A 21,989-nucleotide genomic window follows, 5' to 3' on the forward strand; every position below is an offset into this window, starting at 1 on the left:
CCTGTATAAGAAGTTACAGAATATGGATGAATGTGGAATTCTATTCCTAAGGGTCATGGAATCTCACAGTACCCAGGTGGGAGGATCTCATTTTTGGGTATCCCACAGTGCCCGGGTGGGAGGATCCCATTTTTGGGGATCCCACAGTGCCCGGGTGGGAGGATCCCATTTTTGGGGATCCCACAGTGCCCAAATGGGAGGATCCCATTTTTGGGGATCCCACAGTATCCAAATGGGAGGATCCCATTTTTGGGGATCCCACAGTGCCCGGGTGGGAGGATCCCATTTTTGGGTACCCCACAGTGCCCGGGTGGGAGGATCCCATTTTTGGGTACCCCACAGTGCCCGGGTGGGAGGATCCCATTTTTGGGGACCCCACAGTGCCCGGGTGGGAGGATCCCATTTTTGGGGACCCCACAGTGCCCGGGTGGGAGGATCCCATTTTTGGGTACCCCACAGTGCCCGGGTGGGAGGATCCCATTTTTGGGTACCCCACAGTGCCCGGGTGGGAGGATCCCATTTTTGGGTACCCCACAGTGCCCGGGTGGGAGGATCCCATTTTTGGGGATCCCACAATGCCCGGGTGGGAGGATCCCATTTTTGGGTACCCTTTGGTTCTTTGCCCCAGAATTCTGATTCTCAGGACGTTCAGAGTGACAGTATTTCTGTGATGCATTCATGTGGCCAGACATGCAGCTGAGAACCCCAGCCAGCAACTTCTTGGATATATTTAAATTGACAAGTACAATTAAGAAGGTAATTAGTCCAATTAGCAGATAGCAGATAGAGTGGATACTGTGTCCCTGTATATCTCTTTAGAATATCACATATTCCTCCAGCTTACAAAACAATTACTGCTGTCAAAATTCAGACTGTGGCTGTAGCAATTAGGCAGGTAAAAAAACAGGGACTCATCATTTATGTAGCATTACATACAGTATGAGAGTGAAAATGATCGCTGTTAATTGCCGTGGTAGTATACTTGTAAATATTAATGTGGTAACTAAATCGGGATAGGGAATGAAGGCTCTCGCTGGCCTGTTGATGGATGTTAGCGGGATGCCTGGAGTGACTGTACGATACGGTTTCCCTCCCTCCCTCCTGACTGACCCTCCTGTACAGCTGCTCCATTTCCCATCTCCTGCACGTCCTGCTTCCCTGGATGGAGACGTGACAGCGGCCCCCTCATTATGCCGATCTGAGTATAGTGCTCAGTCCGGCTCATTATAGCGGTTAGGCTGTTTAAAAAATAAAGCATCGCAATTGTGGTGTCTTTGACCCTGATCTCCGGGACTGAAAATGACCAGCAATTTTTACATGTTTTTCTGGTTTAGTGTATCTCGTTTTGAGGCGTTTTTCTCTGTACATCACTATAACCAGAGTACTCTGCCCGATTCAGGTTTTATCCATGAACCAAAGGAAAAATATTGTCTTATTTTGTACTGGCCTAATGGGGAGGATGTTGAAATTCATTTCAACTGGGCAGCATAAATTTGCTGAATTTATTGTAACGAGGTATGACATTCCGTATGATGATGTATTCAAATTCGATAAACACCACAGAGTGGGAGATTTATGGTGCAAAGGAGCCCTGAGGCCAAAGTGAACAGCAGAGCCCTCGCCTACCAGGGGGAAGCTGGTATAAACGATAAACAATGGTAAGGGCATGGTGCGAGTCAACAAAGAAGGGTTTAAAGGTCAGTGGTACCCAGTGGGAGCTGTTACCCTTAGTTACCGATAATTCCTGGCGGGAGGCAGGCGTGACGGGCTGCTAAGAGACGAGGGAGGTGGGGGCATCTGGGGGCTGATGCTGGAGGGGCGTGGCCAGCCCTGCAGAAAGGCCGTCCAGCTCTCGGCAGCCTTTACCCAGCCGGTAAGACGTGGGGTGGCTCTCCTCGCCTTATCTGATATTTACTGCTCGTTTCGGCATTGCAGTAAAAGCAGGCATGCGAGCTCCGTGGGGTGAATGAGGAGGCTGACGACGGATTCCGCGTGGGCTGGGGGGAAGCGACGCGGCGCGGCGCGAGAGGGAGTCACGCCGTGCATGGAGCATAGCGGGGGCCGCGTTCTGAAGGCGAGGGGAGGGCGCCCTGAAGCAGGTGAGCTGGAAAGGCGGGGGGTGGGGAGGGTAGTTGACCTTTTCAGGTCTGCGTTAATTTCTGGAGGGTGGCCATGGAAATCACTGGTGAATAGGGAAGAGAATGAGGGAGGGGGGAAAGAGGACAAAAGCTGGAACCAAAGGGTCCTTGTATGGGGGGGGGGGTATCCTGATGGCTCAGGGGGTCCCGCCCCGCATCAGCTGGCACTCCCAGCTGATTTCCAAGCTGCCTGCTACTGGCATCATGGTCTGCCCAGGTGGAGCGAGCTGAGATCGGAGACTCACAGAACTACCCCCAGAACTGCCCCCCTGCTCCTAGTCTTACAGGCTGCACTCTCCAGTACACTGAGGCAGAATCACCCCAGAGTGCGTTGCTGGCACACTGGTACCTCAGGGCTGTTGGACAGAGACATTTGTTTACCAAATTGTGCTCGGTAGCGGCCACTGGACCCCCGTCATGTTCCTCTTTCACGTTGCCCAGCACTCAGACATTATGATCTGCTTTTCATTTTCACCAGCTGAGTACTTTTGTTCTGAGGCATGTTGCCTTGAGGGTTATACTACAAAATTATTATTCATTATTTAACTTTAGTCTTTCTTACATTAGTTCAGTCAGTTGCTTGATTTAGTTGTGGAGTGGCATACAAAGGCTAATGTATATGAATTCCAGTGTAATTCAGTCCATTATACATTCATATAGCCGTACAAACCATGAAATGTCAACACCCACAGGGTAGGTTACATGTAGTATTACCTGTTTATTTTAATTTTGTTTCACATGGTATTTTCTTCCGCGTCGTCATGTTATTGTCATGCTGTTGATTGTGCGCTACACTCCCTGCTTCCTCTGGTCCTGAACGGATGCAGCGTTCTCAGCGTGTTTAAGAAGCTGCCAGGTTGTTCTTTGGTATGCGCATTTGCTCTGTAGCAGGAGCAACCATCAGTGGAGGTAGTTGTATATGTATATAGTGTGGTAATACATGTGAATATTATTCCATATGGATAAGAATAACATTGGTGGGTGATATTGGCTCAAAGTAATAATCATGTTTTCCTACAAATATTCATATTTATATTCGTATTATTATATTCATGAAATTGCATCAGTGGATTAAGCACCAGATGGACTAGTCTAATGAGGGGTGGAGCTTAAAGAGTATAAGTTCTGCAAGGGGGTGAATTGAGGGCGTGTGTGAGAGCTACATTGTTGGCGGCTGTGTCATATATATCCTATAGACTCTTGTTTTGTGTGTGCTTGTTGGTGTTGTTTAGCTGAACTTTTGTAGGCTTTTGTTTTTACATATGCAGTGGCCTTTAAACCGGTGCACAAAACCCTCAACTAGACCAGGTGTGACATTCGGTGGCAGTGCTGGGATGGTCAGCTACAAGACGACCACACATTCAGGTGCTATAGGGGCATTGGTGTGAGCTGCCCAACCAAAGAAGAAAGAGGAAGGACCAGAGGTCCATGCTGATTGGGAGGAGGAGGCTGACCAGTCAGAGAAGTCGGCAAGGCCGCCAGAAGACAGCTTAGTATTACTGCGTCAAGAAGTTATGATGTCACAGAAGGTACCGAAAGAGAGATTGATGGCAGAAATTAGAGGTTGGAAAGAACAGCTGACAACCTTGATGAACTCTCTTCCACTGACGCTTCAGAGCTCTGTCGATACCATTGCACATATAAGCTTATCTACTCCAGCAGCCAGATGGATTTCTCCAGTATCACAGAATCTAGCTGCTGTCAAACGCTCAGTACCAATGGACTTGTACAAGAGAGAGCTTAAAATTGCATCACATGAAGCCAGGGAAAATATTGAGAATTTTTTGCTGTGCTTTGAGAAGTTGGCACGGACTTGGCGTTGGCCAGAAAGAGAATGGGCACGTCGGCTGACTCCTTTACTGACTGGCAAAGAGCTGGAGGCCTACGCATCAGTGGGTGAGGATGCAGCCTGTAGTTATTCAGATCTAAAGGAAGCACTGTTGCCTACGTTTAGTAGTTCACCAGAAACGTATAGGCTACGTTTCCGGTTCATGGTGACGCCTGATAATGAAACTCCTAAAGAAACCTATCATCGCCTTAAAGAATTATATCAGCAATGGATGAAGCCAGATCAACGTAGCAAGGAGGACATTGGAGAAGTCATCATCCTGGAACAGCTTCTTCGCATACTTCCTGCAGTAACCCGGACATGGATGAAGGAGCATCAACCTACAAATGGTTTGGAAGCAGCCGAGTTGGCACAGCAGTACCTGGAGGCCAGAAGAAGCTCAACACATTTCAGACCACAGGTATTTAGTACAGTAGCCAAGAACTATATTGGTAACCTTGGACCCTTGCATAGCACCTGGGGGGGGGGGGCTAAGATTATAGGGGACCACAGACAGGCCCTGTATGGAAGTCCAAACTTTCAAGTCTGTACTATATGCCTATGTTGAGGATTGTGATATCGCTGCGTCAAATTGTTTTAAAGTGTTTGTTACTGTGAATGGACAACAGGTGCGTGCACTTCATGATACAAGCAGCTCAGTGACTCTTATTAAGAAGTGTCATGTGGGTGGTGCCGATATTAATTATGCTGCCTGTTCTTTTATCTACTGTGTTCATGGGGACACAAAACGATACCCATTAACAGAAATAATGGTGGACATTGGTAGTCAAATTCCTTGTAAGCTGCTGTTGTTTCTGATTTGCCTCATGATCTTGGGCTTGGTTCTCCTGTGCTGTGTGACCTGGTCAGTTCCAAGCAAAGGCTTATAATGTCCTGCTCAGTGATGACATGGTCTCAGGCAGATGCTGATTTTGAATGTTTCCTTGATGCTACCCATGGCTTTTGTTGAGGAGGTTTAAAGAGTTCTAGGAAGGCTAGTTGCCAAAAAAAAGCCTTATCGATCAAACTGACAGGGCTCCTCTTATTACATTACCAATGGTAGATGTCCCTCTCAAGAGACTAGCTGTGGATGTAGAGCCCCCTGGAAAAAAAGTAGCTCAAGCTACCAGTACATGTTGGTGATTTATATTAATGCTACAAGGTCTCCCGAAGCTCTCCCTCTTTGATCTATAAACACCTCCAAATAAAATTTTGCTATAATGCAGCTTTTTTCCAGGGTAGGAGTTCCTGAAGAAATAACCACTGATCAAGGTACTCATTTTAACTAAAAAAATGATGAAAATGCTTCACTAGGAGTTGGGCATCTCAGGGCGGAAAAGGAGTCCTTATCACCTTAAGACTGATGGACTTGCAGACTGATGGGCTTGTAGAGTGATTCAAAAATATGTCATCCAAATTTCTGACAGATACTGGCAAGGACTGGGATAAATAATAAAATTCCGGCAAAATAGCAAGGGCCCTAGTTAGAAATCCGGTGAGCAAGCTCTGAGAACTATGAAGTATCACGTGCATAAAATGGTAAAAGTCAGATTTACCATGTTATTATGTTAAAAGAATGGAAGGAGAAACCACCTCTTGAATCTACAGGACCCTAAACCTACAGGATCCTCAGTAGTGAGTAAAGTTGAAGTGGAAGAAGGTCAAAGAAGAAGTCAGAGCCGTAGTTAAACCACCTGCCATTTCAACACCAACAGGAACTCACACAAGGGTTAAGTAAGTTCCCAGCTCTTTGCCAGGACAAGTTGGGAAGGACTGATCTTGTAAAATATACAAGTACGTAGTATACTTCTCAAAGAATGAAGATGCTTCCATACGTTTTGAGTTGATTTCTGGAAGGGCATTTATGTGTCAAAATATTATGCCTATCCAGAGCCACGAATGGATGAGCTGTTAGAGAAGTGGCCAAGCTCTGTGTGTTACTACACTTGATCTTTGTGGCTCTTGGCAGGTGACTTTGGATGAGCAGACAAGGTCTACATCAATTTGTGGTCATGCCGTTTGGTCTCTGTGGAGTGCCAGCTACCTGCCAACCCTTAATGAAGACGACTTCACTGCCTCTTTGGATGATATAGTCATTTGTAGCATGACATCGAAAACCAATACTGCCATGCCTGCGGCGTCCTGGAGAAGATTAATATGGCAGGTTAACACTGAACCTCTGAAAATGTGTCTGGGCACAAAAATAAAGGAAAAATATCTTGGGAACAATATCAGAGTGAGACAAATTTGTCCACAAGGGGACAAGGAAATCTGAACAACCCATTGCCAAGAACAAAGGAACAACAGGTTTGATCTTATGTCAGTCTTATGGGGTGGTACGGAAGATAAATCCTGCAGTTTACAACTGTCGCTGAACCTCTTTCAAACTTCACCATCAAAGCAAGCAGCGGCCCTGTAAAATGGAGCCCAGCGAGTGTGAAGGCACTCATTACATTAAAAAGCCTTGGGTTCCTCCCCTGTACTGAAAAGTCCAAACTTCAAGGAACGTTCCTGGTACAAGTGGATGCATCTGAAGTTAGACATGGAGCAGACCTTGCCCAGGGTTTGGAGGCAGTGAGTTTCCGTCTTGCTGTCAAGGTGATCTCTAGTTTGGGACCAGAATTTGATTTTAATATAGATCAGTGGACTTTAAGTTGGTTGCATACCCTGCAAGATAATAATGCAGGAATCACATAGTGGTACCTGCCTCTTCAACCATTTAGGTTTCAGATCCATGAAAGACCTGGGAAGAAGAATATACTTGTAGATTTCTTGTCAAGATCGCCGCCTTTGGCCAATCTGGAAGAAGAGGAAAGGCTGTGGATGACAGTGGGCACTGGACTCCCCTCCTGTTCTTGTTTCACGTTGTTCAGCACTCAGACATTATGATCTGCTTTTCATTTTCATCAGCTGAGTACTATGTTGTGAGGCATGTTGCCTTGAGGGTTATACTACAAAATTATTTATTTAACTTTAGTTTTACTTACATTACTTCACCCACAGGGTGGGTTACATGTAGTATTACCTGTTTATTTTAATTGTCTTTCACATGGTATTTTCTTCCGTGTCGTCATGTTATTGTCATGCTGTTGATTGTGCGCTACACTCCCTGCTTCCTCTGGTCCTGAACGGATGCAGCATTCTCAGCGTGTTTAAGAAGCTGCCAGGTTGTTCTTTGGTATGAGCATTTGCTCTGTAGCAGGAGCAACCATCAGTGGAGGTAGTTATATATGTATATAGTGTGGTAATACATGTGAATATTATTCCATATGGATAAGAATAACATTGGTGGGTGATATTGGCTCAAAGTAATAATCATGTTTTCCTACAAATATTCATATTTATATTCGTATTATTATATTCATGAAATTGCATCAGTGGATTAAGCACCAGATGGACTAGTCTAATGAGGGGTGGAGCTTAAAGAGTATAAGTTCTGCAAGGGGGTGAATTGAGGGCGTGTGTGTAAGAGAGCTACATTGTTGGTGGCTGTGTCATATATATCCTATAGCAAGGGTCTCCGACTCCGGTCCTGCAGAGCTACTATCCAGCAGGTTTTCTGTCCCTCTTGGCTTCTGATGAGCCACACCTGTTCCTGGTATTTACCTGAGAGCAGGTGTGGCTCATCAGAAGGAAGGTAGGATAGAAGACTTACTGGACGGTAGCCCTCTAGGAGTTGGAGACCCCTGTCCTATAGATTCTTGGTTTGTGTGTTTTTATCTTTGGAAAAAATAAATCACAATTGCAGTATAGTGCTTCTTGTGACCACGCCATTTGTTTAACTGAACTGGGTGTTTCGCCGTGTACCGTCTTACATGCAGCGCTGCCGTTAGCGCGTATCCATTAGTTACACAAAATCATTTCCTATACATGTAACCTGGTTATCTCCTTTCCTCTTTGATGTGAAGACTTCCCCGGGGCTCTTCCTGCACGATGCCCGGAGTAGCTGTGTCTCCGGGTCCTGGAGGTCCTGTGAGGAGTTTCTTTGCAGACTTCTCTCTGATGTGTCTAATTGTCTCCCCCATTTGTCATGCAGGATCGGGGTGAGCGGCAATGCCAGGCGTGTGAGCAGCCAGCCATGGCGCACAGGAAGCCGACGAGTACCAGCAGCAGCATGGCGGAGCCCCGCGCCCGGGCCTGTTCCGCGGCTTTCCCTAACAAGGAGCGGGCAGAGGGAGCCCAGGCCCCTCCGCATTCCTACAGCGGCCCTCAGGGGCCTGGGCTGACAGACAGCAGGCCGGCCACCCCCGAGGGCGCGTGTGGTGACTGCCCTGCCCACCCCGACAGCATGGATGGGGACTCCAGCTCCGACTATGTCAACAACACATCTGACGAGGAAGACGAGGAGGAAGACTACGATGAGGGCTTGCCCGAAGAGGATGAGGCCGTGACGTACTACATCCGTTACTGCCCCGAGGACGACAGCTACCTGGAGGGGGTGGATTGCGGTGACGGCAACTATGCCTCCACCCACCCAGGGCCGCCGGCCGACACTGACGAGTGCCAGGAGGCGGTGGAGGAGTGGGCGGGGCAGGAGCCACTGGAACGGGACCCGGGCACGCATGGATACGAAGGCAGCCTGGAGCCGGACCTCCAGTGCCAGGAACTGCCGAGGGATGTAGGTGAGGGAGAGGAGGACGTTGAGGGGAGTGAAGGATACTGTCCCAACGAGGAGGAAGATGAGGGCGAGGGCGGCTGCTACACGGGAGACTACTATGCCCCCACGGACAACGGGAACGCCGTGCCGGACGAGGCCGAGGAGGACATTGACCAGATAGTAGCAGAGATCAAGATGAGCATGAGCGTGGGAAGCCTGAGTAGCGGTACTGAGCCCAGCCCGGAGGAGCCGCCCCCGCCCCCTGAGCCGGCGCCCCGCACCCTGCACTGCCACGAGGGCCGTCCCCGCTCCCTCAACCTCCCCCCGGCACGGCACAACCCTGAGCCTCCGAGAGGATTCAGTGGCCGGGCACGCACCCCGGACGATAGGGCTCAGTGGGCACAGGAGCAGGTGAGGCCTGCTCCTGTCGCATGTATCCATTGCATGTTCCCATCGCATGTTCGAGCTGTGGCTGTACTGGCTTCAGCTTTTTCCTCCTGTTGTCAGTACACTCAAATCCCACAACGATCACATGAAGGGAAGAGCGCAGAAACTTTCAGGCTTGACAGAGCTGTAGGGTGTGTTCCTCTAACAGCAGATTTTGCAGTAATCTGAGGGCATTTCTCAGACTGAGTTGTACTTGCGCTTTGATCTCAGTACCTTTGACGTGTTCAGCACATGTTTCAGACAAAAGAAATGTTCTTTTGTGAGTCTAGACAAGTCAAACAGGGTGAAGCTCGGAGCCCCGTAACAGGCTAGTAATAACATTGTCGGGATTAAAGGGAAATTAGGGCAAGGTTAGGATGACCCTCCTCCGTAGGGGAGACCAACAGCTCTCTACTACAAACCAACACAAAGCTTCTCCGTAATGCTTTTAAAGCCAGAGTCAAGCCAGCATTCATTTCACACGTGTCCTTTGGCTAGTGGTTTACACTGGCAGGCATCGACACGCAACTTTGATGCCTTGAGAATCGCAGCAGGACTGTTTTTGGTATAAATTAAAGCAGGGCCATGTTATAAGAGTGCACAGTAATCAGATGATTCTCCTGGGCCACAGAAAACACCAAATCAAATTATGACTTCTCCGGACACGCCGTGTTTACCTCACAAGTAAAGCACAACACTCTACGCAAGAAATTTGATACCGATTCGAGCCGCAGGCCAAATGGTTCACGGAGAATCGATTTTCATGGTTTTCTTGCCATCAGATCTGATGCTGTGAAATTATTCCTTAAGAATACATTGGTGTACAAGTGGACTCTTGGTGATACTCCCCCCCTCCCCCACCCCCGCTCCCCCCCCCAAGCACAGACAACGCTGGAATGAAACTGCTGCATATTTCCTCTGTTGCTGAATAATGGATATAATGACAGTCGTAGGTCTATGGCTGACATTAAAAATGCACTAGGACATTTAAACATTGCTGCACAAAATGTGCAGCTCTATAAAAAATCGTTTTGCTCATCCTGGGGGCTATAACCATCCGAGAAATTGAATGTTTTTACATAGAATTTTTCTAGGCGTAAAATGTTGTTTTCTGTTTTAAATGTCATACTTGCGTTGGGGGGAAATGAGGCGTACAGCCTGTGGCTGCAGCGATACTGGGGCGGAGCCACATTGCTGTCTGAGCGGCGACACCACCTGCCGCCGGTTGTGGGGGGACGCTCGCCACCCATCGGCACCCGACGGCGCCGATCGCAGACGTCAGCTGCCGCAGCTGCCTCCTCAAGGTCGCGTGGCCTGGCTCGTCTGGATCTCACGGCAGGGCGTCGCAGCCGAAACAGATTGGAATGAGGAAAAGGGAGTTATTTATGACCTAGGGACAGATGGGGTATTTCAACAAACCACTCCACGCCCCCCCCCCTCTGAAAATGCTTCCCAGACCTCCCAGCTGAGGCCACTGCAGAACTCTGTCCATCCACTGGAACTGTGGGGGTCGCTTGCATCAGCCAAGATAGACCCCCCCCCAGCGCACACACACACACTCTCACACACACACACACACACACACACAAAAGGCCCATGCTGTGCTGTGTACCCTAACCCTACCTTTTTTAATGCCAAAAACCCCGCCCACTACAGCAAACAGACTTGCAGCCTGTTTCTCTGTCTCTTCGAAGACCGATCCGTCAGTCCATCCATTTGGCTTCCAAAACTGCTTTTCTGCCACAGGGTCATGGTCAGTGTGGCGTTACGGACGTCCAGTTAAACACCTAATGAATCTGATCAGCTGACTGAGCAGCGGCCGGGGCTAGGAAGTGAGGAAAGCCGGGAGCGGACGGGTCGAGATTCAGTAGATGTGAAATTACAGCGACTGTCTCCGATTTTGATAACTGATGCAATTAGTTCCGTATCAGAGTCAGAGTCTCTGTTTGATGAGATGGAACAGCAGCTATTCCGATGGATGGATTGACACACAACGCCGAGGACATGGACGCCAGCCGCCTCGCTCGTCCATGACCGACTCGATATATAAGCCATTACGATTGATTGGGTGAGGGGTGTGAGGGGCGCAGTGTCCAATGTGAAAGGTCTGAGGCCTACAGGCGACGGATATAAGAAATGCTGACGTTTCGGGCATCAGTGAAGGTGCTGAATGACAGGCTTCGCTTCGCCTGCATGTATTATTTATTATTTTTCATATTATTGTTTCAGAACCCGGGGATGTTTGAAATGGCTGCCGAGTGCTGGGGTGGCGTCTGTGTGTGTGACTGTGACTGTCGATGCCAAACGCAGATAAGAGGCCGCTTGTCTCCCCATCACGCAGCTAGTGTCTCTGTCTCTCAGCCTGGCTTATAAGCTCTTCGGTTCCTGTTCTCATCAGACCGGTTGCCGCCCCATGACTTGTTCTCCAGCCTCCTGCTCAATCCACTGCATCTCCACACAGGTATCTAATAGTGCAGAGCAGCCCAGAAAACAGCAGCGTTCAGACCTCAATGGGCCTCTGGAGAACAACAATGTCCCTGAGGTGAGTGGGCCGTTCTGTCTTTGTGGGGAATGGGGGCTGGTTATCGCAAGAGCATGCTGGGAATTCTGTACCTCGCTGAGTTGCTATGGGCTCCCGGTGGTTTCTGATTTGCCAGATTGCAGATGAACAAGCCAATCAGATACTGCATGCAATGTGAGGCTAAAAGCTGGTCTTGCTGCGGTGACCCAGCCTTTGTGAGGTTGTGAAACATTTTTCTAAGCAGCCTTGATAGGAATCCTCTGTGTCCTTTACTGATGCTGAGAGATCGTTTCTGCTTAAGAATGATGCCCAGTGCTTACAGGACACGTCACTTGGATCCTAAAGCACACTTATCCCTCAGAAGAAATGACCTTCACGAAAAACATACTTTGAACGGCAATTGGGTCAGCTGTTAGCCATTATCCTCAGAAAGCCCCTGGGTCGCTGGCGTGGACCGAGCGGCTCCTGAGCCACGTGTCTCCCTCAGTCTCTCTAATTCGGTTCTGTAGCTCGATCACAGAGCTGTACTGGTTTGCCGGATGGTCTGCAGGCCAGTGGGACCTAACACAGTCCACTGAGAGCCTCGCTGCCTTTCTGCTGTCTGCGCGAGCCCTTCCACACCGATAAAGGCGTTAACGGAGCTGCAGGGAGCTCGTTTTCAGGCTGTAACCGGCACGACGTGGGCGCTGCCTTTCAGGGGCGGGGGGCAGTCATTGTGAGACTCGGAGCTGTTGTTCAGCTGTCAGAGGGCTCGTACACCCGGTCACACAGCTCATAGTGAGAGACACTGTTAGTCTGATAGCGGGCTGTAGCCACAGGTCGACAGCCATCTGTTGCGTGTCTGTAAATCCACTTCATCCTGGGTTAATTTACACTCTCATACTTCTCAAGATGAATTAATAGAATAGTCAGCTGTGTGTTTCATAAATGCTTCATTAATTCATTTCCTTCCGCTCCCAGCAGAGTGGAATAGATATTCTGTATATTTTCCCTGTTTTCTTTTGCTTTCTTCTTGGTGTGAAAATAGCCAAATATACAAACAGTATTCAGATGCTCCTCGACTTACGATGGGGTTGTATGAATATATGATATGATTCAACACACTTGTGTGTTCAGTAGACATCATGGGCCTGGGAAAATCTGGCTAAATAATCCCTAACGCATCGCCAAGTCGAAATATCGTAAGTGGAACCATCGTCAAGTGAGGAGCATCAGTTTGCCTCGACGGGCGGTTCCTGTTCCTGGGTTTGGAATGTCGAGGGCCTTCATGTTCCCACGGTGCTTCTCACTGACTCCTCCTTGCGTTTTGCAGCAAACGAAGAAGACGACGTTCCCCAACTTTGTGGACGGTGAGTGGCTGCCTTTCTACGCTCAGCCTCATAAACTGCCCGTGACATTTTAATCTGTTTAAAAATATATGTATATATATTAATCAATTCAGCAACGTCAGAAACAAATACAACGTCCGAAACAGATTAGAGGGAGTGTTGGGACAGTGATCCAAAGTGATGGGGAAAAGTAGCGTTCTTTTTCTGAGGTTATTAAAATTGCAAAACCTAGCAGCACGTTGGGACTGTGACTCTTTGAAAATTGTACCGGATGGGGAAACACTTGAAAGGGAATTGGTTTCTGTATCGGCAGTGACGTTCCAGCATCAAGAGGCCACCTGCTGTGTTTGCAGTGGATGTCTGTTGCCCTGCTCACATGGGCAGGTGTTCTGGGTCTGTTATTAGATAATCAGCTGTTCGGGGTCCATCATTGGACAATCAGCTGTTCCAGGTCTGTCAATGGACAGTGAGCTGTTCCAGCTCTGTCATTGGACTTTCAGTTGTTCTGGCTCTTTCACTGGACAGTCAGCTGTTCCAGGCCTGTCATTGGACAATCAGCTGTTCTTGCTCTGTCATTGGACAATCAGCGAGGCAGACGGTTTTGGAAATGGTCTGACCACGCCCTGTAGTCTCTTTTGTTTGCTTGCTGGCACTGGCCTGAGTGGGACCCCCCTTTCACTCACACACACAAACACACACACACACACACACACACACACACACACCCATCCATTGCCCTGTTCCCCTGCACACCTCAGCTGAATTCAGTTGAGTATCCCAACAAGCAAAACACAGTACTGAACAGGACATGCTACATCCTTCCATCTGTTGGTGCAGTTTTCCTACACACATAGGACAACCATAAGCCAAACAGGTGCAGCCCCTGGGTGTTCAGGCACCCTAGGCGAGATCCCGCTGAGCGCCCATCTACCCAAAGAGCAGCCGAAAACAGATTTTGTCGATTTACTGGAAAAAACATTCCAGTAGCTAGCTAAGTAGCTCGCGTCTGTTTCACGAGAAAAGTAGTGAAATATTACAACTAGTGTAAATAACTAATATCAGGGAAGAAGAGGTCATTCTTTTTTCTTCTCATTTCTTTACTAGTTCCTTTCAGTCCCCTAATTAAATGGTGCCCTAGGCGATCGCCTATGTGGGTTATAGACTGGGCCAGCCCTGGACGAAATGAAGCTGCATTATGTTGTGTTACAGCATTTGTTCCAGGGGTGTTTGGGGATTAGCCTGTGGATTCACATAGGTTTTTTTTATATATGTATAAATTATCATTATTTGCTCATTCAGACAGAAATACAACATAGTCAGAATGTCATTGCCTCACCCCCCCCCCCCCCCCCCCGGAGCGCTAAAAGCAGAAAAAAACATGTATTACACTCTAATCATAGCTTTCCTTCACTACGGTGTTATTTTGGTCCTGTGAATGAGACCTGTGGAGAATTCCTGGAGAAAGCAAAGCAGCATTAAAGCCCAGTGATGGGCATGATAGACTCACCCAGCTGAGAATCTGTATGCTAATCTGTATATCAGACTGGGGAGACGTCAGTGCCCTGTCAGTGGTGCTCTCCGTTCTGGTGGCTTCTGACTGCCTGACGGACTTGACCGACAGCCACACGAGAGATGACTGACGGCCCCCAAATACTCTGAGATTAAACTACACCATGCTGTTAAAAACAGTTTGAAGTGGTGAAACAAGAAGAGCAGTGCTTCCAGTGTGGATCAGTTTATTCTATTTAGGGGATTGTAATGTTATAAATAATTGAAAATGTGTTTGTGCAATTTTTTTACTTACTCATGATGAATGAGAATTCCAGTGCATGTGACTGCTGTGGGTAAACATGGCTGCTTGTCTCACTGTCCTTCCCTGAGTTGCTTCTATATTCTCTGTCCATCTGTCTTTCAGTCCCTGGGCCCTGTGAGCCCGAGGACCTCATCGATGGCATCATCTTCGCTGCCAACTACCTGGGCTCCACCCAGCTGCTCTCAGAGCGAAACCCGTCCAAAAACATTCGTATGATGCAGGCGCAGGAGGCCGTGAGCCGGGTGAAGGTAAGTCCCGCTGGAGGACCCGGAGCGTGCCGTCTGTGGCGGTGCCGGGTGGGAATCGGGAAAGGTCCTGATATCTAGATCAGATTTTCTTGCTGCTCCAGTGACTCCTCCCAGACTGTTATCCCCACTGCTGACCCGGTACCGGTACAGGCCCCGTCTTCCTGTGTTTTGCTGATGCTGATAACAGTAGTAAGATGAAAGTGCCCGAGTGTGTGTCCATGGCTTTGCCTGCACAAAAACACTGAGGCCGCACCTACAGGGTTAAACAGTGAGCGTAATGTGGTAATCAGAGGAAAATCCATACAAACACGGCTTCAACGTACCCATAGGAGACACACTGTGGCCAAGTTAAGAGGCCTGTAACCAAAGCATGGTGTCATATGGATTGGAAGACTGATTTCTAACTGCATACTTACTGTACTGTACTGTTTTAAGTGCAGCATTCACCCAGACAGCTGTCTTGTGCAGTGAATGCCCTGCCAGTGATGGCTTTGCCGCTCCGCTGTGCAGACACCGTTCACGCATCCGGGTCTCGCCTTGTGGCTCAGCTGTGTTTGCTGTTCGGTTCTGTTCCGCATGGCTGTGCTCCCCCACGGGTGGGCTGGGGTCCCTGGTGTTCTGGTGTGAGCTGTATGCCTGCGTGTTACCCTGTGTTTCTGCTGTCCTACCTCCCCCGTCCCCCCATGGGGTCTGGGGTCACTGCGTCTCCCACACCCCCATTCATTTCCCAGTGAATGTCACATGACTCTTTGGAGGATAAGAGGTAGCCACTAGAGCATGTGAACAGCGGGTACCACACCCCCCCCCAAAACCTAAATGAAATTTAGGGGCTTCTGGATATAATTTGCACTATCCCCCCCAGTCAGCCTCAGTTTTTCCATAAGCCCCCCCCCCCCATCCAGCCAGCCTCAGTCTCTCCTTTTTCTCCTGAAAGATGGATGGTGGTTCACTTCAGCAAACAGACAAGTCGCCTGTTAGGGAGACTGTGGCCTCCCCGCCCTCTTACAGTGCCCCCCCCCCCACACACAATAAAGGTGGGGGGAGAGGGGAGTGCTGCAGCTTTATAGCACTCTAATTGTTTATTTATGTGTGTTTTAAAATCCACTGCCTGTATTTGTTGCAGTATTCATGTCCCCCCCCCTTCCCCTGAACTCCTTGACTCGGCCCCCCCCATGCCGGGTGGACGCCAATGTCCTTCTCACGTTAAGGGAGACTGACAGTGGAGGTGGAGAACAAAGTCCTCCCCAGGGACGACTTATGTTAAGTAAATTTGGCCAGACAGCTTCAAGATACGTACTTCATCGATCAGGGGCACGTATATGACGGAAAAGGCCTCTTAGAGACACTGACGTCCAGCGCCTCATTTTCACTGAGGGCGGGAGATTCGCTACGGTGGGGTTCATTGGTCCATCCAGGAGAAAGGGACACACTGAAGGGGAGGGTCTTGTGAATGAACGTCGGCGTGCCATTGGTCGAAGGGGAAGTAGAACCGAGAGAGAAGGCCTATCCCCAGCCACTCACTAGCTGAAACACCGCAGGATTGGTCCCATATCCAGAAGCCCGTGGGAGCTGAACCTCACCAGCTTTGTCCAGGAGCAGGAGGCGAGGTGACTCATTACACGGCGGCCCTTCCTGCTCACTGCAAGCCCTCCAGCATCCAGTGCAGTCACGCTCAGCAGCTGGTTGCAGTGGAGAGGATAAGGGAGGTACGGGGACACAGGCGGGCGGAGATTTGCTCATGACGCGCCCCTGCATTGTTGCAAATGAGCAGAGTCCTTCACTTGGGATGAGTCGCTGGTGGGGTACTGATGGGCATGGGGTCCAAGGACCAGGGTCGCGCCCTCAGGCAGGCCGGGTAATTGGTGTAGGAGCTCTGCTCTGGCCCAGCTGCGTCACATGGGTAAGTGGCGGCAGTTGGAGTGGCAGGGAGCAGCAGGTTTGTGTGGCTCGGGGGCCTCGTGCTCCAGACGGACACACTGTTGACCTTGTGGACGGGATGCGTCTCGTTCCTCCTGGGTGGGTATTGTGTGCAGCCTACACATGTCCTGTCGGTTATGTCCAATTTGCTTTCTGAAAAATCTATTCCCAAGGAGTCGATCCATGTTTGCATGCCGTGCGGTTTGCTTAAGGCCACAGAGAAAGAGCAATTATGCTTCGCTAATTGCTGTTTTGGTTCGTTAGCACAGAACGCAGTGCTGCCATCTCACCTTGGGCCTTGGCGGGGCGGCGGCAGAACTCATGTTTGCTTCTGTTTATGTATCTTTTTTTTTTATTTGTAATTTTTCCCCCTTGCGCCTTAATTTCTTTTACTTTGATTCCCGCATTTCTGCCGCTCCTGTGTCTGACGACCCGTTTCTGCCCCGGCGCCTTCCAGAGGGTTCAGAAGGCTGCCAAAATCAAGAAGAAGGTGGTGTGTAAAAGACAAAAATACCCCAGCAAGACCCAGCAGAAAAGCACAGTGTCCCCCTTCATGTCCATCGCGCCGTCTGTCCTGCCACCCGGGGCCCCTGGGTTCAGAGCTGAGCAACGCACATCTAGCCCCAGCCATGGGAATTAGCTGGATTTGGCTCCACAGGATTCCTGTAACTTTAACTCCATGACATTTCGATTAGCTCATGCACTGCAATTTAAACCAAGTGTACAAATTTAAATATCCGAATATGACACGATGGAAAAAGAACCCGTTAATTTTATATTCATACTAAAAAGAATTAACACTGAGCCTATCTCCATAGCAGATGTCTCTGAATGAGCTAAATTACACTGAACCTGCTGTCCTGACAGGCTGTCTATTGTGCTCAGTGTGAAGCCAGTGGGCTCTCTCTGATTGGTTGCTTTGCTTGTATGTAAAACACCTGTCATGGCCAGACCCCGCCCCCTCCCCATCCTCGTCGGACAGTGTCATGTGCATGTGTCTCTGAGCTCATGTCCCCCCACACCCTGCTCTGCATGCCTCAGCCTCTCAGTGTTTGCCTCTTGCTTCAGTTCTCCTCATTTTTCATTGGTTAAAACATGCGTTCGCTCCCAGATCTCCAGATAACAGAAAGGCCTCCTGTTGGTTCGAGCTGCAGGGCTTGCCGGCCCTTTCGGCCAAAGCCTGGGCGGCAGGCGCCCTCAGCGGGTGTCGGGGGGCAGATGGCCCCCGTGAGATGCCGCTACGAAAAGCCATGCGGAGGAGCAGTGTGCATGAACTGCATGCGATCCACGGTCGCAGGAGAGCCGGCCAGCTCTCACTGCAGTCATTCGCACTCAGAACATTTGCCAGAGCATGTCTGCCTTTAGCATTCCTAAGCTTTGTGCAGTGGGTGGACCTAGTTAGTGGTTTAATTTCTCTTTATAAGAAGGATAAGGCCCTACTAGCTGGTGCATAAAATTACCAGCCTTCCTGGTGAGCGATCCCCAGTGTCCCAGCCTGTATTATTACCCAATATATTAGCATGTAGCACAGGACGGATTCCAAATTGCTTTACTATGGGTTGCATCATTTGGCCTGGCCACTGGGAGGCGCCCTAATGTGTATTCGTTTGCCTTCTCTGCCTCTCCTCCTTTTTAGAGCTTGGAAGGTGATGGCCAGACCCTCACGGAGGTGGACCTCTTTATCTCCACACAGAGGATCAAGGTGCTGAACGCCGACTCACAGGTGAGATGTTCCTTCAGCCCCTCCATTCATGCACCATTTTACAGATTCCTTAGCAGATTATCGCATCTGTTCCTACAGTGTTTTATGTTTCAAGGACATGGACTCATTTTGGCTACAGTCCAGCGCACTTAACTCTTCTGCATAAATGGCAAAACTCTCAAATTGCTCCAGATAAAAGCCTCAAGCCAACAATGTGCTGTCAAATCTCTCTGTGCTGACAGACGTCACTCATCTGCAAATTCACCTTCACTGCATTCCAGTGGATTTCTTACCGATCAAACCCTTTGCTACAGCGACGGTGCCGCTTCCTAGCGCGGCGACACCCCCGACGCCCCTTCGCCGTGGCGACAGCGCCCCCATTCTGGGCTCGTTTCCATCTGACAGGAATGCTTGATGTTTTTAAAGCCAGCAACGAAAACCTGGCTGGTATATCGATTCATATCAGGGCTCCCGTGTCAGATTGAGCGATTTTCCACCATGGAACGTTTGTATAAATGTCACCGGCTAACCATGAAGCTGTTTTATACTTTTATACGGACGAGGGAGGATTGATTAAATATGCTGATCTTCCGTAGCATTCACACCTTTCTGTGACGGTACCGGGCGCTGGTGTGAGATACAGGAGAGGAGCGAGAGCGAGGCGGTGTGCTCAGACAGTTTCAAAACCACGTACCAGACTTGCCCATCTCTGAAACTGCAGAGAATGGTGTAGAATTATCTTCCAATAACCATTTTGAAGCAGCACACTGTGTGTAATTCATAGCAGATGGCCGCAGAGTCGGCTGGGAAGGTTTCAAGGTGACCCCTGTAGCTTTCCCTAGTGTCATGTATGTATTTATGATGTAATTATAATGAATAAACGGCAGGGATATCGATCCAACGGCAGAGAGTACCTTCACTTCCTATCACACATGTAATTGTTGTTTTCAGAGGTAGAGATTTCAGGTCCAGAGAGTACAAGTCCAGACCAAGGTTTTGTTTCAACCCACCAGTTGAGTATAAAGCGTCACAGTCACAGAGTACTCAGCTGGTTGGTTGGAGCAAAATCTTGGTCTGGATTTGTACTCTCTGGACCTGAAATGTCCAACTCTGGTTGTTTTTATGAGGTTTTGGTGTCAGGTGTGGTGGGAACCTGGGTAACGGGACGTGACAGGACTGTCGCACATGGCAAGTGACAGGTGAACAGGTGATTACTGTAGCCAGGAGGGCAGGGGCCGCTATGACAGGGGGTGTCCCAGTTTAAGTGGGGAGGCCATGTCGCCTTGTGGCTTTGGGTCCTCGTGCTCTAGCGGCTGTCCTTGGATTCCAGGAGACGATGATGGACAACGCCCTGCGCACCATCTCCTACATCGCGGACATCGGGAACATCGTGGTGCTGATGGCGCGCCGGCGCGTGCCCCGCACCGCCTCGCAGGACTGCATCGAGACCACGCCTGGCGGCAGCGAGGGCAAGAAGCAGTACAAGATGATCTGTCACGTGTTCGAGTCGGAGGATGTGAGTGGCTCCCGTGGGGCTCCGCTGACTCACCTGAGCGCGAGCCGTTTACTGCCTGCCTGCTTTCTGCGTCATTGATGGGGCTGGGTGGGGGGCTCTGCTCCCCCACACCGCGGAGGTTGCCAGCTCTCTGTGTGCGGTTTCTGCACTAGTTTATTCAGCTCCCTGTCGTTCCCACCTGTTGCCCAGTATGTCGTTCTGAATTGCCCTCTGTGTTGTTTGACAGCTTTGCGAAGAGCTGGAATCCCACCTCTTGTGTCTCAGTGCACCCGGGGACGGCCTCCAGTAACATAAAAACCAGTTATGTGGAATGATGGGGACCAGTCCCTGTGTTTGGGGAACAGGAGCTGGGTAGCCACAAGGGTTGGTGCTGGAGAGACAAAATTAATTGTTATAGACGTTTATGATCCTGAAAAATACCAGAACTCTGGGCAAGGCTGGGTGTTGGGTCGGGGAGTCCTGGTGGGGGGGGACTGTGGGCAGAGGGACCTGCGCAGCCGAGGGCTGCCCTGCAGACGGCGAAGTGTCCCGCCGCCCAGCCCTGCATTGCAGTCCCACTCCTCCACCCCCGAACCCCGTCCAGCTGAACACAGCACTGCGTTATATATACCTTGTACAGGAGAATAATGAACCGGCTTCTGCGTGGCTCGTTTTCGTACGTCTGGAGAGTTTTGTAGGGCAGAGTGTTCTCAAATGCCGCAGTCGTGGAACAAAATGATTGTAAATTAATGCATATATTCAAAGCATCTCCTTTAAAAATGGGGGGAAGATTTTTGTGTTGCTGTTGTACCCACAACCCCCCCATCGCACTAAAGTGAGCAAACACTGACAGGCTCCCTGGCTGCTCTGACACATTCAGTGCACCCCCCGGGCCGGCGGCTCTCCGCGGGTCGGGGTCCGCAGGTCGGGGTCCGCGGGTCGGGGTCACGGGCGGATCCTGACATCACAGGAGTCCGACTCTGATCTCCCGCTGACCCTTTGTGGTCAGACCGAAGCCTCACTCTGCATTTTACCTGCACAGTTATCACTGGGGGCCCCGCAGGGGGGATTGTGTGTGTGGGCAGGCTCCTCTGTGCATAAGCAGACTGTCGGTTTGACCTGCCAGTTACTGGCTCTCTGCTGGTCACTGGAACCGCGGGCAGCATGTGGGCACAGCCTTACTGAAGTTTCACCTTGTACTGATGTAAAGGCTGAGACCAAGATAAATCATCTTTTGGAGCCTGTTTTACTTGGGCTATGGCTGTAAGCCTGTTTCGATAGATATCTTTGATCATTAAGGTTTAGCTGTTTCATGCATCCCTTTGCAGGAGACGTTTGATGTTTGCGTTCTGGCATCACTCATAAAAACACAGAAATGGCTTGTTTGCCCCCCCTGCCACACCCTTCTCATCCAGATGCGTAAATTCTCCCAAACATGTCTGAGGTGCCGAACTCCCCTTGCGGGCAGGTGTGAGGCTTCGCCGTGGGTCTGTGTCGCTTTCGTCAGTGTGCGGCAAAACCGGGGGGGCAGGTAGCTGCACGTTTACCGTGAAAGACCCTGCCCCACCCTGCCCTGTCCTACCCTGTCTTTAGCTTACATTGGGTTATTTATTTATTTTTTGTGGGGGCAGCAGTATCGCAGACCCCACCCTGTTTCATTAGTATTACCTCATCATCGCTTCTGGTTCCCCTCCCCCCCCCGTGCCACGCGTTTCCTCTTTCACTTCCTGCTCTCGTTGTCCCTTGCTGTAACGTCTTACCCTGACATATGCCCCCCCCTCCCCCCAGGCTCAGCTCATCGCCCAGTCCATAGGACAGGCATTCAGCGTGGCTTACCAAGAGTTCCTCAGAGCCAATGGCATCAACCCAGAAGATCTGAGTCAGAAGGAGTACAGCGACATCATAAACACGCAGGAGATGTACAACGACGACCTCATCCACTTCTCCAATTCGGAAAACTGCAAAGAGGTTGGGGG

The 21,989-nt window shown here is 49.9% G+C and overlaps 1 protein-coding gene across 2 annotated transcripts in view; it reads left to right on the forward strand.

Annotated features, from left to right (window-relative positions):
- LOC125752040 (amyloid-beta A4 precursor protein-binding family A member 2-like) overlaps window positions 1–21,989 on the forward strand; it is a 53,931-nt gene that overhangs the window by 25,464 nt on the left and 6,478 nt on the right. Inside the window, exons 2-9 of one of the 2 annotated variants that reach the window (XM_049031572.1) lie at window positions 8,003–8,974; window positions 11,451–11,531; window positions 12,823–12,859; window positions 14,754–14,899; window positions 17,274–17,309; window positions 18,453–18,539; window positions 19,849–20,034; window positions 21,802–21,981. In XM_049031572.1, the coding sequence (XP_048887529.1) occupies window positions 8,045–8,974; window positions 11,451–11,531; window positions 12,823–12,859; window positions 14,754–14,899; window positions 17,274–17,309; window positions 18,453–18,539; window positions 19,849–20,034; window positions 21,802–21,981 (1,683 nt within the window). In that variant the 5' untranslated portion in view covers window positions 8,003–8,044. Of the gene's footprint in view, window positions 1–3,334; window positions 4,388–8,002; window positions 8,975–11,450; window positions 11,532–12,822; window positions 12,860–14,753; window positions 14,900–17,273; window positions 17,310–18,452; window positions 18,540–19,848; window positions 20,035–21,801; window positions 21,982–21,989 lie in introns of those variants that run through there. The other variant, XM_049031571.1, reaches the window with a different exon arrangement.

The sequence above is a fragment of the Brienomyrus brachyistius genome, chromosome 11 (genome assembly GCF_023856365.1).
Source record: "Brienomyrus brachyistius isolate T26 chromosome 11, BBRACH_0.4, whole genome shotgun sequence".
Lineage (NCBI taxonomy): Eukaryota > Metazoa > Chordata > Actinopteri > Osteoglossiformes > Mormyridae > Brienomyrus > Brienomyrus brachyistius.